This window comes from Babylonia areolata, chromosome 21 (assembly GCF_041734735.1).
Source record: "Babylonia areolata isolate BAREFJ2019XMU chromosome 21, ASM4173473v1, whole genome shotgun sequence".
NCBI lineage: Eukaryota > Metazoa > Mollusca > Gastropoda > Neogastropoda > Buccinidae > Babylonia > Babylonia areolata.
In genome coordinates this window covers 42,771,683-42,793,708 of record NC_134896.1, presented here as the reverse complement: position 1 = coordinate 42,793,708, position 22,026 = coordinate 42,771,683, and the positions used below count along the sequence as shown (strand labels likewise).

The 22,026-nt window shown below is 42.9% G+C and overlaps 1 protein-coding gene across 1 annotated transcript; it reads right to left on the bottom strand.

Moving 5' to 3' along the window:
• Positions 1-1,582: 1,582 nt before the first annotated feature.
• On the bottom strand, positions 1,583-22,023 carry LOC143295901 (molybdenum cofactor biosynthesis protein 1-like). The gene is made up of 10 exons (XM_076607583.1): positions 21,828-22,023; positions 20,574-20,691; positions 19,585-19,752; positions 14,593-14,825; positions 12,752-12,823; positions 11,855-12,007; positions 11,367-11,477; positions 8,949-9,069; positions 6,558-6,605; positions 1,583-4,798 (listed from the first exon to the last, which is right to left on the bottom strand). Exons 1-10 carry the CDS (start codon positions 22,008-22,010, stop codon positions 3,900-3,902), a joined length of 2,106 nt encoding a protein of 701 aa, XP_076463698.1. The 5' UTR covers positions 22,011-22,023; the 3' UTR covers positions 1,583-3,899.
• Between the last annotated feature and the right edge of the window lie 3 nt (positions 22,024-22,026).

Genomic DNA, 22,026 nt, shown 5'->3' with positions numbered 1-22,026 from the left:
TAGTCACTACACTATATTACCTATCACAAACAAAAAGAGAAGGGAAAAAAGGAAAAAGGACCATTTTGATCCCACTTCAAGCAGAGATGGATTTTTCTCCTTCCCTTCTCTCCGCCAGGGTTGTTCAGATTATAATCCGTCTCCTCCGCTGCTTTTTGTCATTCTCTGGTATTTTAGGTCTCACTGCATGGCAAAATGTCAAACAGTTCTCACCAGTCCATCTTTCTCTGAAGCATCTGTGAGGTATCTGTGATGCGAGGGACGTTGATGGCACCCAGACTGAATAGCTTTTTTTTTTTTCTTCTTCTGCTTGTGTTCTGTTGATTGTGAATAATACTTTGTCATTTTCAACCTGGAGACATACACCTATTGTGTGCAAACATTGTGACATGTGGTGTAATTGTGTTGGTCATGCTTTTGGAAGACATGGAAGACATGCCATGGAGTGTGTGTGTTTTTTGTGCTTTGGGGTTTTTTTTCTTTTTTTAATACCGTGTCTGCTGAACAGTTTTATATCCATTTGATGTTTTGCTTGAAAGCAGATGCTTTGGCAACACCGTCTTGCTATGAAATGAATGCCTTGACAGCCTATTGCAACAGGCTCTTGAACAGATTGGTGTTACTCTTTGGATCCAGCATACTCCATTGTATGAATCATAAGGATTTTTTTTGTTTTGTTTGTTTTAACGAGAACTGAAAAGAGCCTTTCTCTCCAGACAACTGCAGGTGCTATGCTGGTCTCTCTGTAGTCGGACTCAGTTCAACCTCCCCTCATTTTCTCCTTTCCGTTTCATGCTGACCTGTAGCAGTGCAGATGTCTGCTTCAGCAATGATGTTTCTTCAGGAAGTTCAGTCATACCATCTGTTGTAGGGGTTCCACCCCCACCTTCCCTCCCTAAACCCTTCAGGGACTGAACCCTTCACAATCCACACCACTCCAGCAGGGTTCATCAGGCAACTATGGGAAAGAGTATGGAAAACATATTCTTCTCTATTTCTAAGAATTGTACCAGTATGTCGTTTATAAACAAACACATCCTACAGCCATTGGATTTGCAGCAGTTCACTGCTTTCATGTGCCATCATGTTTCCGACCACGTTGAGGGTGGTGTTGAAATAATGCTCTTGAAATGCCTCTCTTTCTGTGTGTTGAAATACAGAGAGAAGACAAGAACTCAAGCGTACAGTTGATGTATTGTGTTGGTTTGCTAGTTCCCTTTTGATGTATATCCAGTCCAGAACAGGAGGATTGAAGTGTTACTGTAGAGCTGTACATGTTCCAGTCAAAAGTCATAAATAAATATTTACGGATTTCAGTGTCTTGTGCTGTGTTGTGTTTTGTCTGTGTGTGTGTGTGTGTGTGTCTGTATGTCTGTCTGCAAGTGTGTGAGAGTGTGTGTATATAGTGTGGTCAACAATCATGAAGATGAATGAACTACATTAATGTAGTGTCACTGATGAAGAGGATCTCAAAAATGGATAGATTAACTGGAGCAGGCTGTGTGCGAACAGATCATCGCTTGATCTGCAGACTGGTTGAAAATAACATTCTCACACACACAAATAGTGTCACACATATGTGCCCCCTTCACATACACAATTTTTATCTTTATTCAGATTTCTTTAAACTCTTGTTACAATTATCTGCTTATTCAATGGTATACACAGGTAAAAAAGACAACAACAAACATCTGATTACTCAATGGTGCATGAACACCCAGCAAAGTAGTATAAACAACTGATTATGTCTGTTGTTGGAAGTGTAACCATGGTACAAGCCTCATCTGGATTCTTAGCAGTTTATTTCTTCAATACATCAAAGGTTTCGGGTTAACAGTACGTGTATCTGAAATTCATGCTATAGATTTGTTGAACATTACAAATCAAATCAAGCAAAAATGAAGTAATATGGTGAACATCCCTTCAGAAATATCAAGGCACATGATTTTTAACCTGTTTTCAATCAATATAACTACTCTTTAGATGTGAAATAAATAGAAAAACAAAACAAAACAAAGCAAAAAAAAGATATTTGAATGCTATGCAAAACAAACTTGGTGATATTCCCGATTTGATATACTTATGCAGGCAACAATCCCAAGTTGTGTCATACATTTCATCTGCTGTCTTCACCAGTTCTCACTCCATATACTTGTACAAATAGTTTCAGCGCTCTCTCACAAAGTCCTGCAGACACAGTTATCAGTTCAGGTGAAATGTGTTTTAACAAGAAGTGAGTGATAACACATATAACACTACCTAAACTGAAATAAACAATCACATCATTAACTCTGGTTCATTAAATGAGCTAGGTTATCACAGCTGTAGGACAAACAAGCTGGGATTTATGAAAAGTTGCAAAAATTTGTTTTTTATAATGAAAAACACAAAATCAGAAAATGAAAACTTTCAAAATGTATGTTATCAGGCTGGTTTATTACAGTAAAACTAATAATCCTCTTAGCTGATAATTACAGATGACTGGACCAGGTAGGAAAGTAACACTTGAACACTCACTTGCCATGTGAGAAGACCCATGAGAAGGCACAGGAGAAAAAACAACAACTGAAGTCCTTGCACAAGTCACACATCATGAATCCCATACATTGATCCTCACTCATAACGCACCCTGCATGCCGTCCCAGTTCATGACACAGGCTCACAACCACATGGGCAGAATAAGTCCTAGCTTTTAGCAGTTTTGCGCCATCACCGTCCTTTCCAGATGTTAATGAGGTAAGTCAGTCATCATTATACCTTCCACCTGGAATCAAGACATGTTAATGTGGCTTCATGATGGGCATGATAACCAAGTGGGTCCTAGGTTTGAATCCCAGTGGTAGCACCTGGTTGTAAAGTGTGGAGACCAGTTTTATTTAGACCTGAACAATAAAAACTTAATACACATTTTAACATTTCAAGGTAAAAAAAAGATAGAAATAGCTGTTCATTCACTGTCAGTATCTTTACATCTTCAAAACGCAGTGTTGGCCTAGTGGTGATGCATCTGCCCAGGAAGTGAGAGAATCTAGCTACACTGGTTCAAATCCAACACTCACCAGTGGTTTCTCCCCCTCCACCAGATCTTCAGTGGTGGTCTGAACAACTGTCATTCGGATAAGATAATAAACCAAAGGTCCCGAGTACAGCATGCATTAAAGAACCCATGGCAATCAAGGTGTTGTCCCTGGCAAAATTCTGTAGAAAAACCAACTTTGATATAAAAAAAAAAACCACTTGCAGGCAGGAAAAAAAAGGGTGATGCTCTCTTTGTAGTGACATGCTCTTCCTGGATAGGGCAGTCAAAATTTCACACAGAGAAATCTGTTGTGACAAAAAAGTAATACAATAATCAAAAGTAATACAATGCAACACAATACAATAAAATGCAATACAATACAATGCAAAACAATACAATACAATAAAATGCAATACACTACAATGCAAAACAATACAACACATCAATTACAGCAACAACAAATAAATAGTAAAAGGTATCTTTTACACATTTCAAAGAACAAAAATAAGTGTTTGTTTTAATCAACACAGGTTTGTTAATATTTGACTGGAAATTTTACTGATGCAAATATACACATTATGCTGTGTGTGTGTGTATGTGTGTGTGGTGTGTGTGTGTGTGTGTGGTGTGTGTGTGTGTGTGTGTGTGTCTTATTGATCAGTCATTCTCCCTGCCTGCTGCTATTGTCCTGAGAAGTCCACAACATATTTCCTACAAGTCTGACATAATCCCACTATAACCTGACAACCACACCGGTCCCCACAAAGAATTTCTAACTGTTCCACCTACAAACCTGACAGAACCCTACAGATCTTACCATCAAATTTCCAGCCTTTCGACCTACAAACTGGACAGAACCTCAGCATCATTGTTGAAGTGTTCACTGTGCAGTGTACTGTCTTTTGCCCCCTGTTTTCATGACCAGCCTGATGTCGGAGATCACCATGTCCATGGTGACCGCTTTACACATGTCGTACACTGTCAGGGCTGCCACGCTGACTGCTGTCAGCGCCTCCATCTCCACCCCCGTCCTCCCTGTGCAACGTACCACCGCTTCCACATCCACCGCCTGTTCCCCTTCCTCCAGCCAACAGCGGACGTCCACTTTGGTCAGCGTGATGCTGTGGCACAGAGGGATCAGCTGTGCTGTGTTCTTGGCGGCCATGATGCCTGCCAGCTGAGCCACCGTCAGCACGTCACCTTTCTTCATCTTGTTTTCTCGCACTAAGGCAAAGGCCTGAGAACCCAAATAAACCCTCCCTCGGGCCCTGGCTTCACGCATGCTAATGGCTTTCTCACCCACATCCACCATTTCTGCTCGGCCGCTGTCATCTGTGTGAGTAAGCTTTGAGCAGTTTTTATCTCCCCTGATGGATGGCAGTTTGTCTGGATTCTCTGGGGATGACATACTCATGGCTGAACTGTCAGAATGAACATCATGGCTTTCTGTCTCTGCCAATCGTTCTCTATAAATAGTTTCCCAGTACTTCTGGCCGCTGTCTCCTTGCTGACAAGAGGGGACTGAAGTGGAGAACTGTCTGATGGACAAGTGACTGCTCTGGCACAGCCGTGGGGACCAGCTAGGGAAAGTGCCACTGCAGTGGACTGTGTCAGAAAGCGGTGCTGGCACCAAGGACATGGGAGATGAAAGAAACACAGAGCCTGCACAGGACCCATGGGACAGAAATGCAGGCAAAGACTGTCCTCTTAACACACACTTGCTACCTTTCACATTCACACCAACTGAAATATCACAGTTCTTGACTGCAGGATCCTCATCTGAAAACAGAAAACACAGGATGACAGGTTTTGTACCAAGGCTGAAGAGGTCAGCAAGAGAAAGAGACTGAGTGTCAGACAGAGAAACACACACCAAGCTTGGTAGTCAGTACACCAACCATGCCACAAGGAACAACAGCAGACAGAGAAACACACACCAAGCTTGGTAGTCAGTACACCAACCATGCCACAAGGAACAACAGCAGACAGAGAAACACACACCAAGCTTGGTAGTCAGTACACCAACCATGCCACAATGAACAACAGCAGACAGAGAAACACACACCAAGCTTGGTAGTCAGTACACCAACCATGCCACAAGGAACAACAGCAGACAGAGAAACACACACCAAGCTTGGTAGTCAGTACACCAACCATGCCACAAGGAACAACAGCAGACAGAGAAACACACACCAAGCTTGGTAGTCAGTACACCAACCATGCCACAAGGAACAACAGCAGACAGAGAAACACACACCAAGCTTGGTAGTCAGTACACCAACCATGCCACAAGGAACAACAGCAGACAGAGAAACACACACCAAGCTTGGTAGTCAGTACACCAACCATGCCACAAGGAACAACAGCAGACAGAGAAACACACACCAAGCTTGGTAGTCAGTACACCAACCATGCCACAAGGAACAACAGCAGACAGAGAAACACACACCAAGCTTGGTAGTCAGTACACCAACCATGCCACAAGGAACAACAGCAGACAGAGAAACACACACCAAGCTTGGTAGTCAGTACACCAACCATGCCACAAGGAACAACAGCAGACAGAGAAACACACACCAAGCTTGGTAGTCAGTACACCAACCATGCCACAAGGAACAACAGCAGACAGAGGAAGAGGCCAGCATGGATCAAGGAGGGAGTGGGGCTGAGAGAATTCTGACAACACCTGTGTGTCTCCAACCTGGAAACTCAGCTGAACCGTCGTCAGGAATGTTCACTTTGCGTGTGTGGTACAAAATACTCCTTTGTTTGTCCACTTTTGTGACTGGATCAACTCATTTTTTTTTTCTTTTGTGTGTGAGCATTATAAACATTAATGTTTAGCAGTTAACAAACATGTGTCCCACTAAAATTATCCATTAATTGCAATACCCACACATACTGACATTTTATGATTTGTGTATTCAATATACCTGGTAGTATACAGCTGATGTCCACAATGTTGTGCACCAGTGACTGTTGGACAGTCCCATTCCCCCAGTTCCATCAATGACTGAGAACAGTTGATGGGAAACAACCCCTGTGTGCACCATGTTCTCAAGGACAGAAAGTTTGATGGATTGCATCCCTTCAACTGTGTTGCTGAGGGGTCAGTGAGACACTTTCTATCTTCACAATAACTGGCCCTCCCAGCCCTGACCATGCCATCCCAGAGGATTCACAGACTGTCATGTCAAGCTAGCTTGCTGGGAACAGGTCTGTGAATTGCTGCTGTGCATGATGTTAGTGTCAGTCTCACTTGTGTGCCTTGTTATTTATGTGCTGGACTGCTGGGACAATATATTTTGTAGTTTGGTTTTTCACATTGACCAACACCATGTCTGTATGAAATGAAGTTTACAACAAAATTATCACAAGCTCATTTTTTGGGTTGTTTTTTTTTTGTTTTTGTTTTTGTTTTTTGTTTGTTTCATTTTTTTCAAAACAATCCAAGACTTTTGACTTTTGACACAGCTATAAAAGAAGCGACTCCCCACAGCCATACTCACAATAACAACTGAAGCTGAATATCACCCACCAATCAGAATCATCGGACGGTTCTTCATCTTGGACAAACTGGACATTCCTGCAAAACACAACAATCCATTCATGAGTGTGCAAAAACAGGGCACCCATTTATAACAGACTGACCCCTTCAAAGGATATCAGAAATTGGTTATCATATCATATAAATGACAGGCCAGAAAGATGCCCAGTTCAATGGATGTATTCCCTGCCAGTGTCTTAACCCCCTCCACCATCTCTTCACATCCATATATGCATATAGAAGATCAAAAACATCCAAAATAAGATCCACATCAGTAGTGACAATATGACAGACTTAACACTTGTACTCTATCAGTGCAGCCAGACTGTAGTTTCTGTGGACCAGCCCAACAACAGCTGTGTGCACTGTAGAAGCCTCAGTTCAAACATCGCACATGACATCAAAAACAAGCTCAATCCCCTTGAAAACACTGGCAAACATTGTAGAAGCTAAAGCCAATAAGTTAAAAGTACAAAGTAAGAAGACAACTTACTCAGAAAGCGAAACTGAACATGTCCACTGCAGGACAGAAATATCTGTACTCAGTGCAAGAGAAGCAGTTGGGTGTTAAGCCATTCAGTGCCTATAAGACAGCTGACGTCCTACTCAAAGTGTATCCACAGTGCCTATAAGACAGCTGACGTCCTAATCAAAGTATTGCCACAGTGCCTATAAGACAGCTGACATCCTAATTGCCACAGTGCCTATAAGACAGCTGACGTCCTAATCAAAGTATTGCCACAGTGCCTATAAGACAGCTGACGTCCTAATCAAAGTATTGCCACAGTGCCTATAAGACAGCTGACATCCTAATCAAAGTATTGCCACAGTGCCTATAAGACAGCTGACATCCTAATCAAAGTATTGCCACAGTGCCTATAAGACAACTGATGTCCTAATCAAAGTATTGCCACAGTGCCTATAAGACAGCTGACGTCCTAATTGCCACAGTGCCTATAAGACAGCTGACGTCCTAATCAAAGTATTGCCACAGTGCCTATAAGACAGCTGACGTCCTAATTGCCACAGTGCCTATAAGACAGCTGACGTCCTAATCAAAGTATTGCCACAGTGCCTATAAGACAGCTGACGTCCTAATTGCCACAGTGCCTATAAGACAGCTGACGTCCTAATCAAAGTATTGCCACAGTGCCTATAAGACAGCTGACGTCCTAATCAAAGTATTGCCACAGTGCCTATAAGACAGCTGACGTCCTAATCAAAGTATTGCCACAGTGCCTATAAGACAGCTGACGTCCTAATTGCCACAGTGCCTATAAGACAGCTGACGTCCTAATCAAAGTATTGCCACAGTGCCTGTAAGACAGCTGACGTCCTAATCAAAGTATTGCCACAGTGCCTATAAGACAGCTGACGTCCTAATCAAAGTATTGCCACAGTGCCTATAAGACAGCTGACGTCCTAATTGCCACAGTGCCTATAAGACAGCTGACGTCCTAATCAAAGTATTGCCACAGTGCCTATAAGACAGCTGACGTCCTAATCAAAGTATTGCCACAGTGCCTATAAGACAGCTGACATCCTAATCAAAGTATTGCCACAGTGCCTATAAGACAGCTGACGTCCTAATTGCCACAGTGCCTATAAGACAGCTGACGTCCTAATCAAAGTATTGCCACAGTGCCTATAAGACAGCTGACGTCCTAATCAAAGTATTGCCACAGTACCTATAAGACAGCTGACATCCTAATCAAAGTATTGCCACAGTGCCTGTAAGACAGCTGACGTCCTAATCAAAGTATTGCCACAGTGCCTATAAGACAGCTGACGTCCTAATTGCCACAGTGCCTATAAGACAACTGATGTCCTAATCAAAGTATTGCCACAGTGCCTATAAGACAGCTGACGTCCTAATCAAAGTATTGCCACAGTGCCTATAAGACAGCTGACGTCCTAATCAAAGTATTGCCACAGTGCCTATAAGACAGCTGACGTCCTAATTGCCACAGTGCCTATAAGACAGCTGACGTCCTAATCAAAGTATTGCCACAGTGCCTATAAGACAGCTGACGTCCTAATCAAAGTATTGCCACAGTACCTATAAGACAGCTGACATCCTAATCAAAGTATTGCCACAGTGCCTATAAGACGTCCACTTACATCCTGCATTTATTTTGATTTTTCCTTCATCAGAGTTTGGTACAATGAACATAAACAGACTCTGAATAGTTAGTTTAATGTGTCTGGATTCTACATATTATGTAAAGCTATTTACAGTGCACACACAACCTACGCTCCCTCCATGCACACACACACACACACACAAACATGTGCACCTCTCTCGTCCATCTCCCCAACACATACAAACAACACACCAACCACGGTCCCTAAAACATCACTCAGCAGCACTCCGGGAATCACCTGCATGCTGTTTTTTCTTGCGTTTGACTGCAGCACCAATGACCTCCAACAGCTCCTCCTCACACACACCGCTCCTCAGCGTGTCTCGTAGCGACACCTCCGAGTTGCCATGGAGACACACCTGACCAACAAGACAACAGTAAAACATGTGACACACCCTTCAACACCATGGGCCACAGCAAGGGACATGACCTGAGTGCTAAAGCCAGTAAGTCATTAATCTTCAATCATTCACCAACAATAACTATCACTTCTGCATGGGAAAATACTTTATTAATAATAAATCAATAAAACAATGTAACTGATTTTACCAAACTGACTGATCTGAGCATGTCTTCATCAGTTAGTGACCTGCAGTGATGAATAGACACATTCACTGTCTTGCTCTAATTTGTCTTTTCTTTCAGAACCTGTTTGTAAACATAAACAACATAAATGAATGCACTACATGGCAAGGAGAGTGGAGGGAGGTTGAAGTGTGAGGGAGGTGTGGGGTATGATGAGGCCTGATCAGCATCAATTCCTCCCTGTCCTGGACACTACAGCAGCACCATCCACCCCACCTGTGTGAGGTGAAGGACAAAAGAAGCATGCATCAACGGATGCAGTCCCAGCTGAGTCCACATTACATCACTTTCCAACATGCCAATACTATGTTGGAAACAAAAGATAACAGGGCTTGCATCACGAGGAGAGAGGGGTGAGGAAGTGGACAGTATGAGGGGTTGGAGGACAGGAGAGCGACAGCCACAGTCAGCCAGCTGTCAGATCAACCAGTCACATGGGGACAGTCACAGTCAGCCAGCTGTCAGATCAACCAGTCACATGGGGACAGCCACAGTCAGCCAGCTGTCAGATCAACCTGTCACATGGGGACAGTCACAGTCAGCCAGCTGTCAGATCAACCAGTCACATGGGGACAGCCACAGTCAGCCAGCTGTCAGATCAACCTGTCACATGGGGACAGTCACAGTCAGCCAGCTGTCAGATCAACCTGTCACATGGGGACAGCCACAGTCAGCCAGCTGTCAGATCAACCAGTCACATGGGGACAGCCACAGTCAGCCAGCTGTCAGATCAACCAGTCACATCAGAGTAAACTTTCCCCAGTCCTTGACCAAGAGACTGCATGAGCAAAATGCTTACTGCATCACCACAAGCAGCCAGGCGCAGAGACTGCATCAAGCCCACTGACAGACAGTGGAGTGGGGTGGAGGGAAGGAGGAAGATGAGGGTGTGCCTCAATGCAAAGAGCTCTGAACAGCAGAAGAGTGGAGGGAAGGAGGAAGATGAGGGTGTGCCTCAATGCAAAGAGCTCTGAACAGCAGAAGAGTGGAGGGAAGGAGGAAGATGAGGGTGTGCCTCAATGCAAAGAGCTCTGAACAGCAGAAGAGTGGAGGGAAGGAGGAAGATGAGGGTGTGCCTCAATGCAAAGAGCTCTGAACAGCAGAAGTGTGGAGGGAAGGAGGAAGATGAGGGTGTGCCTCAATGCAAAGAGCTCTGAACAGCAGAAGTGTGGAGGGAAGGAGGAAGATGAGGGTGTGCCTCAATGCAAAGAGCTCTGAACAGCAGAAGTGTGGAGGGAAGGAGGAAGATGAGGGTGTGCCTCAATGCAAAGAGCTCTGAACAGCAGAAGAGTGGAGGGAAGGAGGAAGATGAGGGTGTGCCTCAATGCAAAGAGCTCTGAACAGCAGAAGAGTGGAGGGAAGGAGGAAGATGAGGGTGTGCCTCAATGCAAAGAGCTCTGAACAGCAGAAGAGTGGAGGGAAGGAGGAAGATGAGGGTGTGCCTCAATGCAAAGAGCTCTGAACAGCAGAAGAGTGGAGGGAAGGAGGAAGATGAGGGTGTGCCTCAATGCAAAGAGCTCTGAACAGCAGAAGTGTGGAGGGAAGGAGGAAGATGAGGGTGTGCCTCAATGCAAAGAGCTCTGAACAGCAGAAGAGTGGAGGGAAGGAGGAAGATGAGGGTGTGCCTCAGTGCAAAGAGCTCTGAACAGCAGAAGAGTGGAGGGAAGGAGGAAGATGAGGGTGGGAGGAGAAGGGATGAGAGAGAGGGTGGATGTGCAGGTGACACGTTACCTGCCGGCACACTACACACTACAACACCACCATTTAATGGCGCATTTTTCTGTGCTTTTCACTTGTAAGTGACAGATATAAAACATGTACATAGGAAGATCAAACACCAGGAAAAGGAAGTACAGGGATGGGCACAACAGCCAAATGGTTAGACTTTCAATCCTAAAGTCCTGGGTTAATTCCAACATCAGGACCTCATGGATAAAGGGAGGAAATATTTTTCCCCAGATCTCCAAGGACAACTTATACTATCCCACAGCAAGGACAATGTTCCCAAAACTCCACCCAAAGTTTACAAGTCCTAAATATCACTCCACTGACCAGTGAGCAATCAACCAACCTTCAGGTTTCCATCAGCAGTGACCCGGAGACGATTACACGTCCCACAGAAATGCTGGCTCATGGACGTGATGAATCCAATCTGACCTGCAAAGCCTGGGACTTTGTAAGCCTGCGACACACAACCACAACACAACAGCTGATGGTGAGACTGGCCGTGTTAGTCACCTGTTGAGCTGTAAATGATTTTACATACTTTTTGTTTACATAATCATGCATTAGTTACACATATAATTTCCTCTTTTTTTTGTTGTTTTGGGGTGTTTTTATCATTTTGCTTCTCCAACTTTTGTGTTCTTTCATGGGGTGGTGGGGGGCTGGGGGGGGGGGTGAGGGGGGGGGGGGGGGCTGGGGGATAGCTGTGAAAGGTTATGGCCCAAAAGTTATCTTCTTCAAAATCTCACACAGTGAAATCTGTTGTGATAAAAGGAAATACAAATACAAGTCAGTCCAAGAAATCAGGCCAAGTAGACAACAAAGTGCAGTCACCTTTGAGGTATCGTTGGGTCCATCAGACAGGCGTTCCAGGTCAGGCCACTTGTCCTGAATCATGTCCAGCATCTGTCTGTAGGACACCATGCGCTTCAGGTTCCAGCGGTTCCCGTCAAACGGCATGTACTCAATGAAGCGCACATCCACAGCCTGAAGTAAACACTTTCTTCATTATATGGGATTCAACTGGCACAAAAAGACTAATCAGAAGAAGTAAGGAAAATGTTCTGGAGAAAGAAACAATAAACTGTAGCGTACACACTCAGAGAAAATGGTGGAGCACTTTGCAAGAAAGAGTGGATCACTGTTGATGTGTGTGAACATGAGGTGTGTATGTGTTCCATGTGCATGTATACATTACATGCATGTGAGTGTGAGTGTGTGACTGGATTGAAAGATGAGACCTGTATTTTGCAAGTAGTAAATTTGTTAACTTGTATAAACATAGTTATATCTGTCTTTAAATCATAATCATATATCTATCTTTAAAGTACAGACACGTAACACAAGTTATCCATTATCATAATTGATTATACTTCCCTCTGGCATGTTGACAAGATAGCAAGCATCAATGTGAAGTGACCTGTCGTTGACACTTCTCCATGATTGTTATCAGCAGGAAACAGCCAGGGAAAGCACCAATCATTTCTCCATCATCCAGCACAATGCCTGACCATCAACAGGTGTGTCTACACTCTTCACATCTTAGGCCACACAACCACCTTAGTGACTTGTCTGCAGTGTTTCAAACCCAAGTATGATTAGTCATTAAAACTAACAAAGTAAGCCCCTTCTCCCCCAAACATAGAGGTACTGTATATCAATTATGCTTCTTACATGCTTATGAAAATAAAATGAAAAAAAAAATCAAAATCATCAGGTTCTGGTGCTTACCTTGTCTTTTGTGAAGGCCACAAAGTCACACACTTCATCTTCATTGGTTCCACGCATCACTACACAGTTCACCTGAGCCAAAAAAAGCCAAAGTGAATTTTTTTAATACATTTTGTCAATGAGTATCACATATACATGTATCTTCAAACACACATACATGCACATATCACATACATACATGCACACATCACATACATACATGCACACATCACACACATACATGCACACATCACACACATACATGCACACATCACACACATACAGAAACACACCTCTTGTATCATAATGATATCAGATATAAAGAACTACAAGCTCAAAAGATACTTGTATCTCATACATAATTATGACATGAAAAGGCTCAGACGACTTGTATTACATGTATGCATTGTCATGAAGCAGAAATGGAAACAGCCCTTTGCTTGCCTTGGGATTTAGCAAATAACTGAATCTTATTTGCAGAGGAATTTTCACAAAAAATGGGTAAGTGAAGGAAAATATATTCTAGATTAATTTTTTCAGTGACACAGGTAAAGGTATACATGAATGCACACTGAGTGATTATTGACTGACTGATTGATTGATTGTTTAATGACTATTTGACCGACACAAATTCTAAAAAAATAAACATTGCACATAAACATGAGTACAACACACACACACACACACACACACACACACACACACACACACACACACACACACCATCCCCAACAAAGAAATGTCTGGATCAAAATCATCACCCAATGTCAAAATGAAACACACCACCATACCCACCCCACTGCCCCTCCCCACTCGACCTCCTGTCCTGTTTGGCTCTGCACACTGTCACTTGATACCTCCCTAACCCCTACCATCTCTCACAGACCTGTCCTGTTTGGCTCTGCACACTGTCACTTGATACCTCCCTAACCCCTACCATCTCTCACAGACCTGTCCTGTTTGGCTCTGCACACTGTCACTTGATACCTCCCTAACCCCTACCATCTCTCACAGACCTCCTGTCCTGTTTGGCTCTGCACACTGTCACTTGATACCTCCCTAACCCCTACCATCTCTCACAGACCTCATGTCCTGTTTGGCTCTGCACACTGTCACTTGATACCTCCCCATCCCCTACCATCTCTCAGGGGCCTGGCTGTCTCACACAGTGTGTTATGGCTTCTGCTGGCAAAGGTCAACTCTGTTCTGCTCTCTGGGTGAAGAGTGTGAACTGGAGGCTGATATTCCTCATCTTCCTCTTCCAAAGATTGCAGTTCATCTTTGTCTACTTCAAGCATTCTAGATTCTAATTTTCATTGAGCAGTGGCTAAATGCAATATGTCATGGTGTTCAGTTTTGCAACCACTTGGCTTGGAACAGGCATCGCCATTTTGCCTGCCTGCACAGACAGTGAGTTGTTGACATGCTCAAATCAGCCAGTAAAATCACTTGAAAACCCACACTCCTTGGTGACACAGGGGTTTCCATTATCATCATTGGAGTCAGAGGAATCGTTGCAAATCTAAAGCTACCATTCCAATAACTCCTACACAAAGTAAAAACTTTTGCAAAACAGAGATCTGTAGCCACCGTTAGAGAAAGGCTTACGTGGCAGTGGCAGTGGTCTGAATTAACTGCCATTCTGGAATGGCTTATGTGGCACACATACACGCACACACAAAACAGCAAATGCCTACAACTATATAGCAACACTGACTATATAAACATGCATAATTACTTACTATATGGTGGTGGTGGTGGTGGTATAGAGAAGAACCACCACCAACAACAAAGCAACAAACTATAAAACAAAACTTCAACAAAAATTGTTCACCAACATCCAATTTAACCCCAAACCACACCTTAACGGGACTGAAGTTCAACTCCAGGGCTTTATCGATGGCAGCCATGACATGGGTAAAGCCTCTGCGGCGTGTGACAAACTCAAACTTGGCGGGGATGAGCGTGTCTAGACTGATGTTGAGCTGGTCCAGCCCTGACTGCTGTAATTGCGGCAGTTTGCGTGCTAGGGTGATGCCGTTTGTGGTGATGCCAATGTTCTGCAGGCCCACTGCTCGCAGTTCGTTCAGACCCTCTGCAAACAGATTCACAATCACTGAAAACATACACTGTAGTAAAAAGACATACTGTAAAAAAAAAATTTTTTTGAACACACACACACAAAAAATGACTAGTGAAAAGACTCCATGATGAGTTGAGTGGTGCTGAAGTATTGGTGAAGTGGGGTGTTCACAGGATCACTCTTAAATGATTTCAGTCTGTGGTTTGATCCAGTGCTCTCAGGGAACCCAGAAGAAGAAGAAGAAGATGCAGTGCTCTCAGGGAACCCAGAAGAAGAAGAAGATCCAGTGCTCTCAGGGAACCCAGAAGAAGAAGAAGAAGATCCAGTGCTCTCAGGGAACCCAGAAGAAGAAGAAGATCCAGTGCTCTCAGGGAACCCAGAAGAAGAAGAAGATCCAGTGCTCTCAGGGAACCCAGAAGAAGAAGAAGAAGATCCAGTGCTCTCAGGGAACCCAGAAGAAGAAGAAGAAGATCCAGTGCTCTCAGGGAACCCAGAAGAAGAAGAAGAAGATCCAGTGCTCTCAGGGAACCCAGAAGAAGAAGAAGATCCAGTGCTCTCAGGGAACCCAGAAGAAGAAGAAGATCCAGTGCTCTCAGGGAACCCAGAAGAAGAAGAAGAAGATGCAGTGCTCTCAGGGAACCCAGAAGAAGAAGAAGAAGATTCAGTGCTCTCAGGGAACCCAGAAGAAGAAGAAGAAGATCCAGTGCTCTCAGGGAACCCAGAAGAAGAAGAAGAAGATCCAGTGCTCTCAGGGAACCCAGAAGAAGAAGAAGAAGATGCAGTGCTCTCAGGGAACCCAGAAGAAGAAAAAGAAGATCCAGTGCTCTCAGGGAACCCAGAAGAAGAAGAAGAAGATCCAATGCCCTCGCTCTCAGAGTGCAAGATGTTTTGTGACCTAATACTGGTGCACCCCAGGGAAATGTGCAGTCACCCTTTCTTTTCACTTTGCAGACAGCTGACAGCAGAAGTTGCACAGATTCCTGTCCACTCATGAAAGTCACTGATGGTTCAGCTCTGACAGGACTTTGAAGTTTCAGTTTCAGTTTCTCAAGGTGTCACTGCCTTCAGACAAATCCATACATGCAACACCAAATCTGCTAGTCAGACACACTAGTCAGGCCTTGAGTGCGTGTATATATATTTGTGTACCTATCAGAGTGCATTTCTTCTAAACAATTTTGCCAAAAGACAACGCTTAGGTTGCTTTGGGTTCTTTTTCTGTGCGTCAAGTGCATGCTGCACATGGGACTTCAGTTTATCGTTTTATCTAAAAGACTAGATGCTGACTTTGATTTTCAAATCCAACATGGGAGAGAGGGCAAAGAGAGAGTCAAAACCAGACCCTCATTGACACCACACTGGCAGATAAGCATCTTAACCCTTTCGCTGCCAGAGAAATGACATTTAAGTGAAATCTATTTGCCAGGGTTTTTTTTAACCAAAAATGGGAATGTATTTTCAAAAAATTATGTGTGCTTTGTTATTGGAGAAAGACCAATAAAAGTATATATTTTCTGAAAGGTAAATGAATAAAGAATGCAGAACGCATGATGTTTTCCAATTTTGTACATTTTCAGAACATGCAATTGTTTTGAAATCAGTGTTTTGTTTTTTGTCACATTTTCATCTTGTTCATTACAAACATTAGTCTGGTAATTTGCACAATAATTTTATATTTTCTGGACAAATGGATAATACCTGTACCCACAAATTATACAAAAACAACCACAATAAAAAGAGAGATATATACAATTTATTGTGACTACTCCAAGTGATAAGATATAGTGAGGCCACGCCCCCTCAACCTCCATCCCCTCCTCTTCCACCCTTGTGACCTTTATCCAGTTCTCATCAGACCCCATTGGCTCAGTGCCAAGAGTATCGCTCACAGTGTGTACTGCTAACAATCTGGTCGTATTTCTATCGTCTGCTCTGTACAGCCGGTGTCACTCACTGATCATTATAATTTGGCCAGTCTCTTCACTGCTCCCTTTATTTTCTATCAAATTGTCTGATAAAAGTTCACCACTGCCTTATTCTTTGAATTCTTTAATTCTTTCTGAGCATCAGGTAAAGAAAGCAATCTTGTTTATTCTATTGCACCATGATCGCATATCTAGAGCACTGTGTCTGACATTTTGCTGAGCGAGCGAGGAGCCAGGCAAAACACTGCAGCAGTAACCCAACCAAACCGTTCAAAGAAAGGACTTCCTCATTACATAATGGGGTTTCTAGCTTTGATTAGAATATAGAAAGATTCCCCAAGCTAAAGCTACCAGTATTTTTGTTTACAAACTCAATACAAACCAGGGAAAGTCAGAATATTTCGCTGATGAGTTATCTCATCATTGTGGCAGCTAAGCGTACACAGTTGTGCTGACAAGTTATCTCATCATACGGGCAGTCTAGGGGTTAACCATTCTGCCACATTCCTCCTGACAGAATTTTTAACTGATGATGATGACACTGAGTACACACAGGATATCAACAATTCTACCATTTGATGTAAGGACAACTTCTTAGAGCTTAATGTTACAAAAATAAAAAAACATGATATGATTCGAAGAAAAAGAAAGCATGTACCATGTCCATCAAATTGCCATCATGGATGGAATTGTTATGGTCATCACACAAAAGTACTAAGGTGTAAATCTTGATACCACACTTGTGAAAAATGTAAGCAGACAAAGGTATTGTCTTTGGAAATTAAGATCTTTTCAGGTATACAACCAGGTGCTGCAAATGTTTCTAGAGTTCTGTTTTATGGTTCTGTGTGCTGTTGCAGGAATGTGAACACACAGGACAAAGAATGACTTGACAAGATCATTAGAGGTGTTGATGGAATGTACCAGAAACAGATGGCAGGTTTTACAAAATTTAAAATAACAGAACTGACCCTCTTTACTCAGATTTTAACAGCAAACAGGTGGACAGAAGCAGCAGGTTTAGAACCCCCCATGCAAGAACAACTTGTTAGAAATGTTAATTTATTCCCACTGCCATCCAAACACTCAAAATTAATAGGCAGTGCACACAATGCTAAGTTATCCATTTGTGCCATTTCTTTCATGTGTGCGTGTGCGTGTGTGTGTGTGTACATGCATGCCTGTGTGGGTGTTCTAGGAGTTGGAATGCAGGTCGTGCGACAGTGGGAGAGAACAGAAAACTCAGGTTGGGGGTGTCTGAGTGGAGAGGGGGCAGAGAGAGGGTTGAATGTGATCATGTTAGTTTCTTTTGTTAGTGTTTGTGATCTCATGTGTAAATAAAATGAACTTATTCATATACACAATGAAAATGTTAGTTTTCACATGTTTTACTTACAGTTACTGGTCTCAAGAGTTTATAAAAATGGATGTATACATATTCCTTCAAAAATCATGTATAAGTATTGTTCCTACAATTTCAACAATCTATAATTAATTTGGTGGTGTGTTTGTTATTCTGGAATTAATGTTCCTGTTCATACTGTATTGTGTTGTGTTGTTGCATTGTGTTGTGCTGTGTTGTATTGTATTGTATTGTATTGAGAAGAAGCCCCCCCTCAGTCAAGAGTTTCAGCCCTTAACTCCTTACACTTTAAGGGGCTGGGCTGCACCCAGGTCATGACTCCTGGATGCCCTTGTGCTGCCACCTTTTTTTTTTTTTTTCCACAGTGTCACCTTTCTGACAGACGTTTTAACCACTGAGCCATTGTACGCCTAGTTTGAGTAGGGAAATTTAATCCTTATGAAGTTTACTTTCATTCCTCCTTGACCAGATCTAGCTGGAACTCTTTTCTGCTGCTTCTGCCTTTGCCTTGAGAGCTCATGTCCTCTCTCTGCCAGAAATCGACAGCTGTTTCATAAGACTGTAGGAAGATGCGCTCACAAACCCTCTTGCCACAATCTCTGTGGCGAGGACTTTGCCTTGGAAGCCAGATTCTCTCAGGCTGCCGGCTAGACTAACATACTTCTCAGTCTTGTAAATGTGGGTTTCCTCCATTCTGCTTTCATATAGCACATTGAGCTCAGTCAGAACTGCTTGTTTCATTGCCTTGGAGCGGAGTACTATGTCAGGTCTCATGCCGCTCTTGCTGATGATTTCCAGGTGTTTCTTCCCCTCTGGTAGGTCAACTGTGCATTCCTAATCTTCGGCACCATCAAGCAGCCCATGTTTCCATGCTTTGGATGTCACAGCTGTTCCTGGCCAGACTTTATTGCCTTCTGCAGAGAGGAACTCTACTGAAACTTCTGGTGGTGTGAGTGCTCCCTGGACAGTGCTCACCACGTGTGCAGTTTCTTTTAGCCCTTGGTTGTGCCTCCATGTGTACCGTCCTTGGCTTAACGCTGCTTTGCATGAGCATGTTCCACCATTTGTTTGCCATGGCAGGTGGGCACACAGGGTCCTCTGCTTCTTTACTCATCTCCTAGCTCAACATACATGCTGATCTGTAAGTGCCCTGAACTCCATTCATGTATATATATGTGAAGAAAATCAAATACCCATGCAACAGAAAAAGATCCTGTAATTTTTGTCAGCACCCAGTAGGTTTGGGAAAGACAAACATACCCAGCATGCACACCCCAGAAAATGGACAATAGCTGCCTAAATTAGTAAATGGCAGAACAAAAATGATCGTTCATGTAAAAACCCACTCATAAATCATACAAGCGAACATGGGACATGCAGCCCACTAAGAACAATTTCACCTCCATCAAGCTTCAGGAAAGTGACAAGTAATGGCACAGAAACAGCCCACCACGGGCCCTGCACCTTTTTTCCTCACCCTCACCTATGATCTGCTGGAGGTCTTTGCGCAGCAGAGGTTCTCCCCCGGTCAGTCTGACCTTGGTGATGCCTTGCTGGACAAACAGTCTGGACAGGGTCAGTATTTCCGGGGTGGTCAGCAGGTGTTCCTTGGGGGACAGATCCACCCCTTCCTCCGGCATGCAGTACTGACCTAACCAACACCAACAGGGACAGCTATACAGTGCAGTACTGACACACACACACAGTCTGTTCAACTGCCAGTGTACATGTATCCACACACATACATCCTAAAAGAAAAAAGACAATGCCAACAATGTCAGAAAATAGAACATGAATATCATTTGTTTGATAAATGATAATACAAGAAGAAATTTAATTTTCTTAATTAATGATTCTGTACATCAGCAAATACACCTTACATTGATGAAATTATGTCAGCTAATTCTGGAAAACAAACTTGTGAGCATATCCAGAAAATCTGTTTTCAACCAGTCAGAAATGTTATTGCACAGAGAAATACCTCAACATATTATGCACCTCACAAAGCTTCCATCTCAGATGAAGGGATAATGTAAAAATACATAAATTGTGTGAGAAATCAGTCAGTAATCCAGCTTTCTCACTATACATACACATGTATGCTTACACATGCTGCTTCTGTGCTAAAAGAGTAGCCGAGTATGGTGGAATGCCACCTTCTCTTTCCAGCTGTTCCTTCTTTCCCTCACTCAGTGCACAAGTTCTCTCCCATTGAATACATCATACAGACATCTCAGAGGTTACCATGGGTGACAGGAGGTGTGAGGGAGAGGGTGGCAGGAGAGCGGGAAGTATTACTACGACAAAAATTATATCAAGACAACTGATGGGACAAAGTCACAAAATAATGAGACTATGTCACTACGACAATATGATAATGACTTCACTGAATGAGACACCAAATGACACCATGTTAACAGATACACTAAAACAGACACTGTGACACTGTCAACAATTACTGAAAACTCTTACATCTCAGATTGCATCGTTCAGTCAGAGATATTCTCAGGTATGTGTGTTGTCGGCCAAACGTGTCTGTCAGAAACTCTGAGAAGTCACGATGAACTTTGAGTCTGTGTGCTTGCCTTTCCTGTCAATGAAAGAAGAAACACTTGAAACACTGGTTAACATTGTGAGGCATGGTGTGTTAGAAGGATGAGATTTTCTTCTGTTACCATCACTCTTCACATTCGGTCCTTGAGGTCTGTCTTCTTTCTACAGGACATAATCATTATGATTATTGCTCTTCACTTCAGTAAGTGCTAATCTTTGACCTGTGTTGTCTGAGAACAAGATACTTTTTTAGATAGCAATTATATTTTCGATATTTTTCATAATGTGCTACTTGTAGTGGAAATAGCAGCAACAATGACAGCTAGTAACAAAGGTAACAAAGTAGCTGAGGTTTTAGTTTCAAGGAGGCTTCAAAGCATAACTTTTTTTTTTCTTTTTTTTAAAAAGATTTGTATTGACTTACAATAGGTTACATACATTTCCTTTACCGACACAACATATAACTTTTACCTGCAACAAAGTCAAAATCCATTCTGGGAGGCTGTCTTTATTTACAAAATATGACTGTCTTCATTTTGGGGGCTCTGTTTGCATAAAAAATGTATATACATTTGGGTGTATTGTGAGCGTTCAGTGGCTCAATACAGCATAGCATGCTCACTGGGAAACTAACAAGCAACAAACTTAAATGAAAGCAGAGGGGTGACCCAATAGCAGCCCAATACATATTAACTCCATGGAAAAATTTTGACTTTGATGTAACTTCTTGCCAAGTAGTTGAAACAAAATATAGCAAAACTGGGACTGTTGGCATCACTGGTGTGCACACACACACTACTCATCTAAATGTTTCTCAAATCTATTTTTAGATCAGTGCACACACACACACACACACACACACACACACACACACACACACACACATCAAATCTTATAAACAGACAAATTAGTTTGTTGTCAAAGTTATTCTTCTTTTTACACCGATGGTTTTGAGTTGGAAAATTATTCTTTTAGCCCGATTGCTTTTGAGTTAACGTTGTGAATAGGCTTGTTTTTTGTTATTGTTTTTCCCTTTCCCACCTCCCTTTCCCTTTTTTTTCCACATGTCTGATATCACTTAATATGGATAGACATTAAATGAAATTGAACAAACACACGTGCACGCGTGCTCACACACACAACACACACGCTCGCGCGCGCTGACACACACACCTCATTATTTGAAGGCTGTTCGACTGGTGCTATTCCGGGTAATACAGAAGAACATCTGCGTATATGCACAGAACATCCATGGTGGGGTGCATTTTCAACCTGGACATGACCATCGGACCAACTGCTTACAAGATGAAAGCCACGAAACTTCAGTGTGCGCTGCGCACACCGCTGCAATGCCATTTTATTCAAACTGATA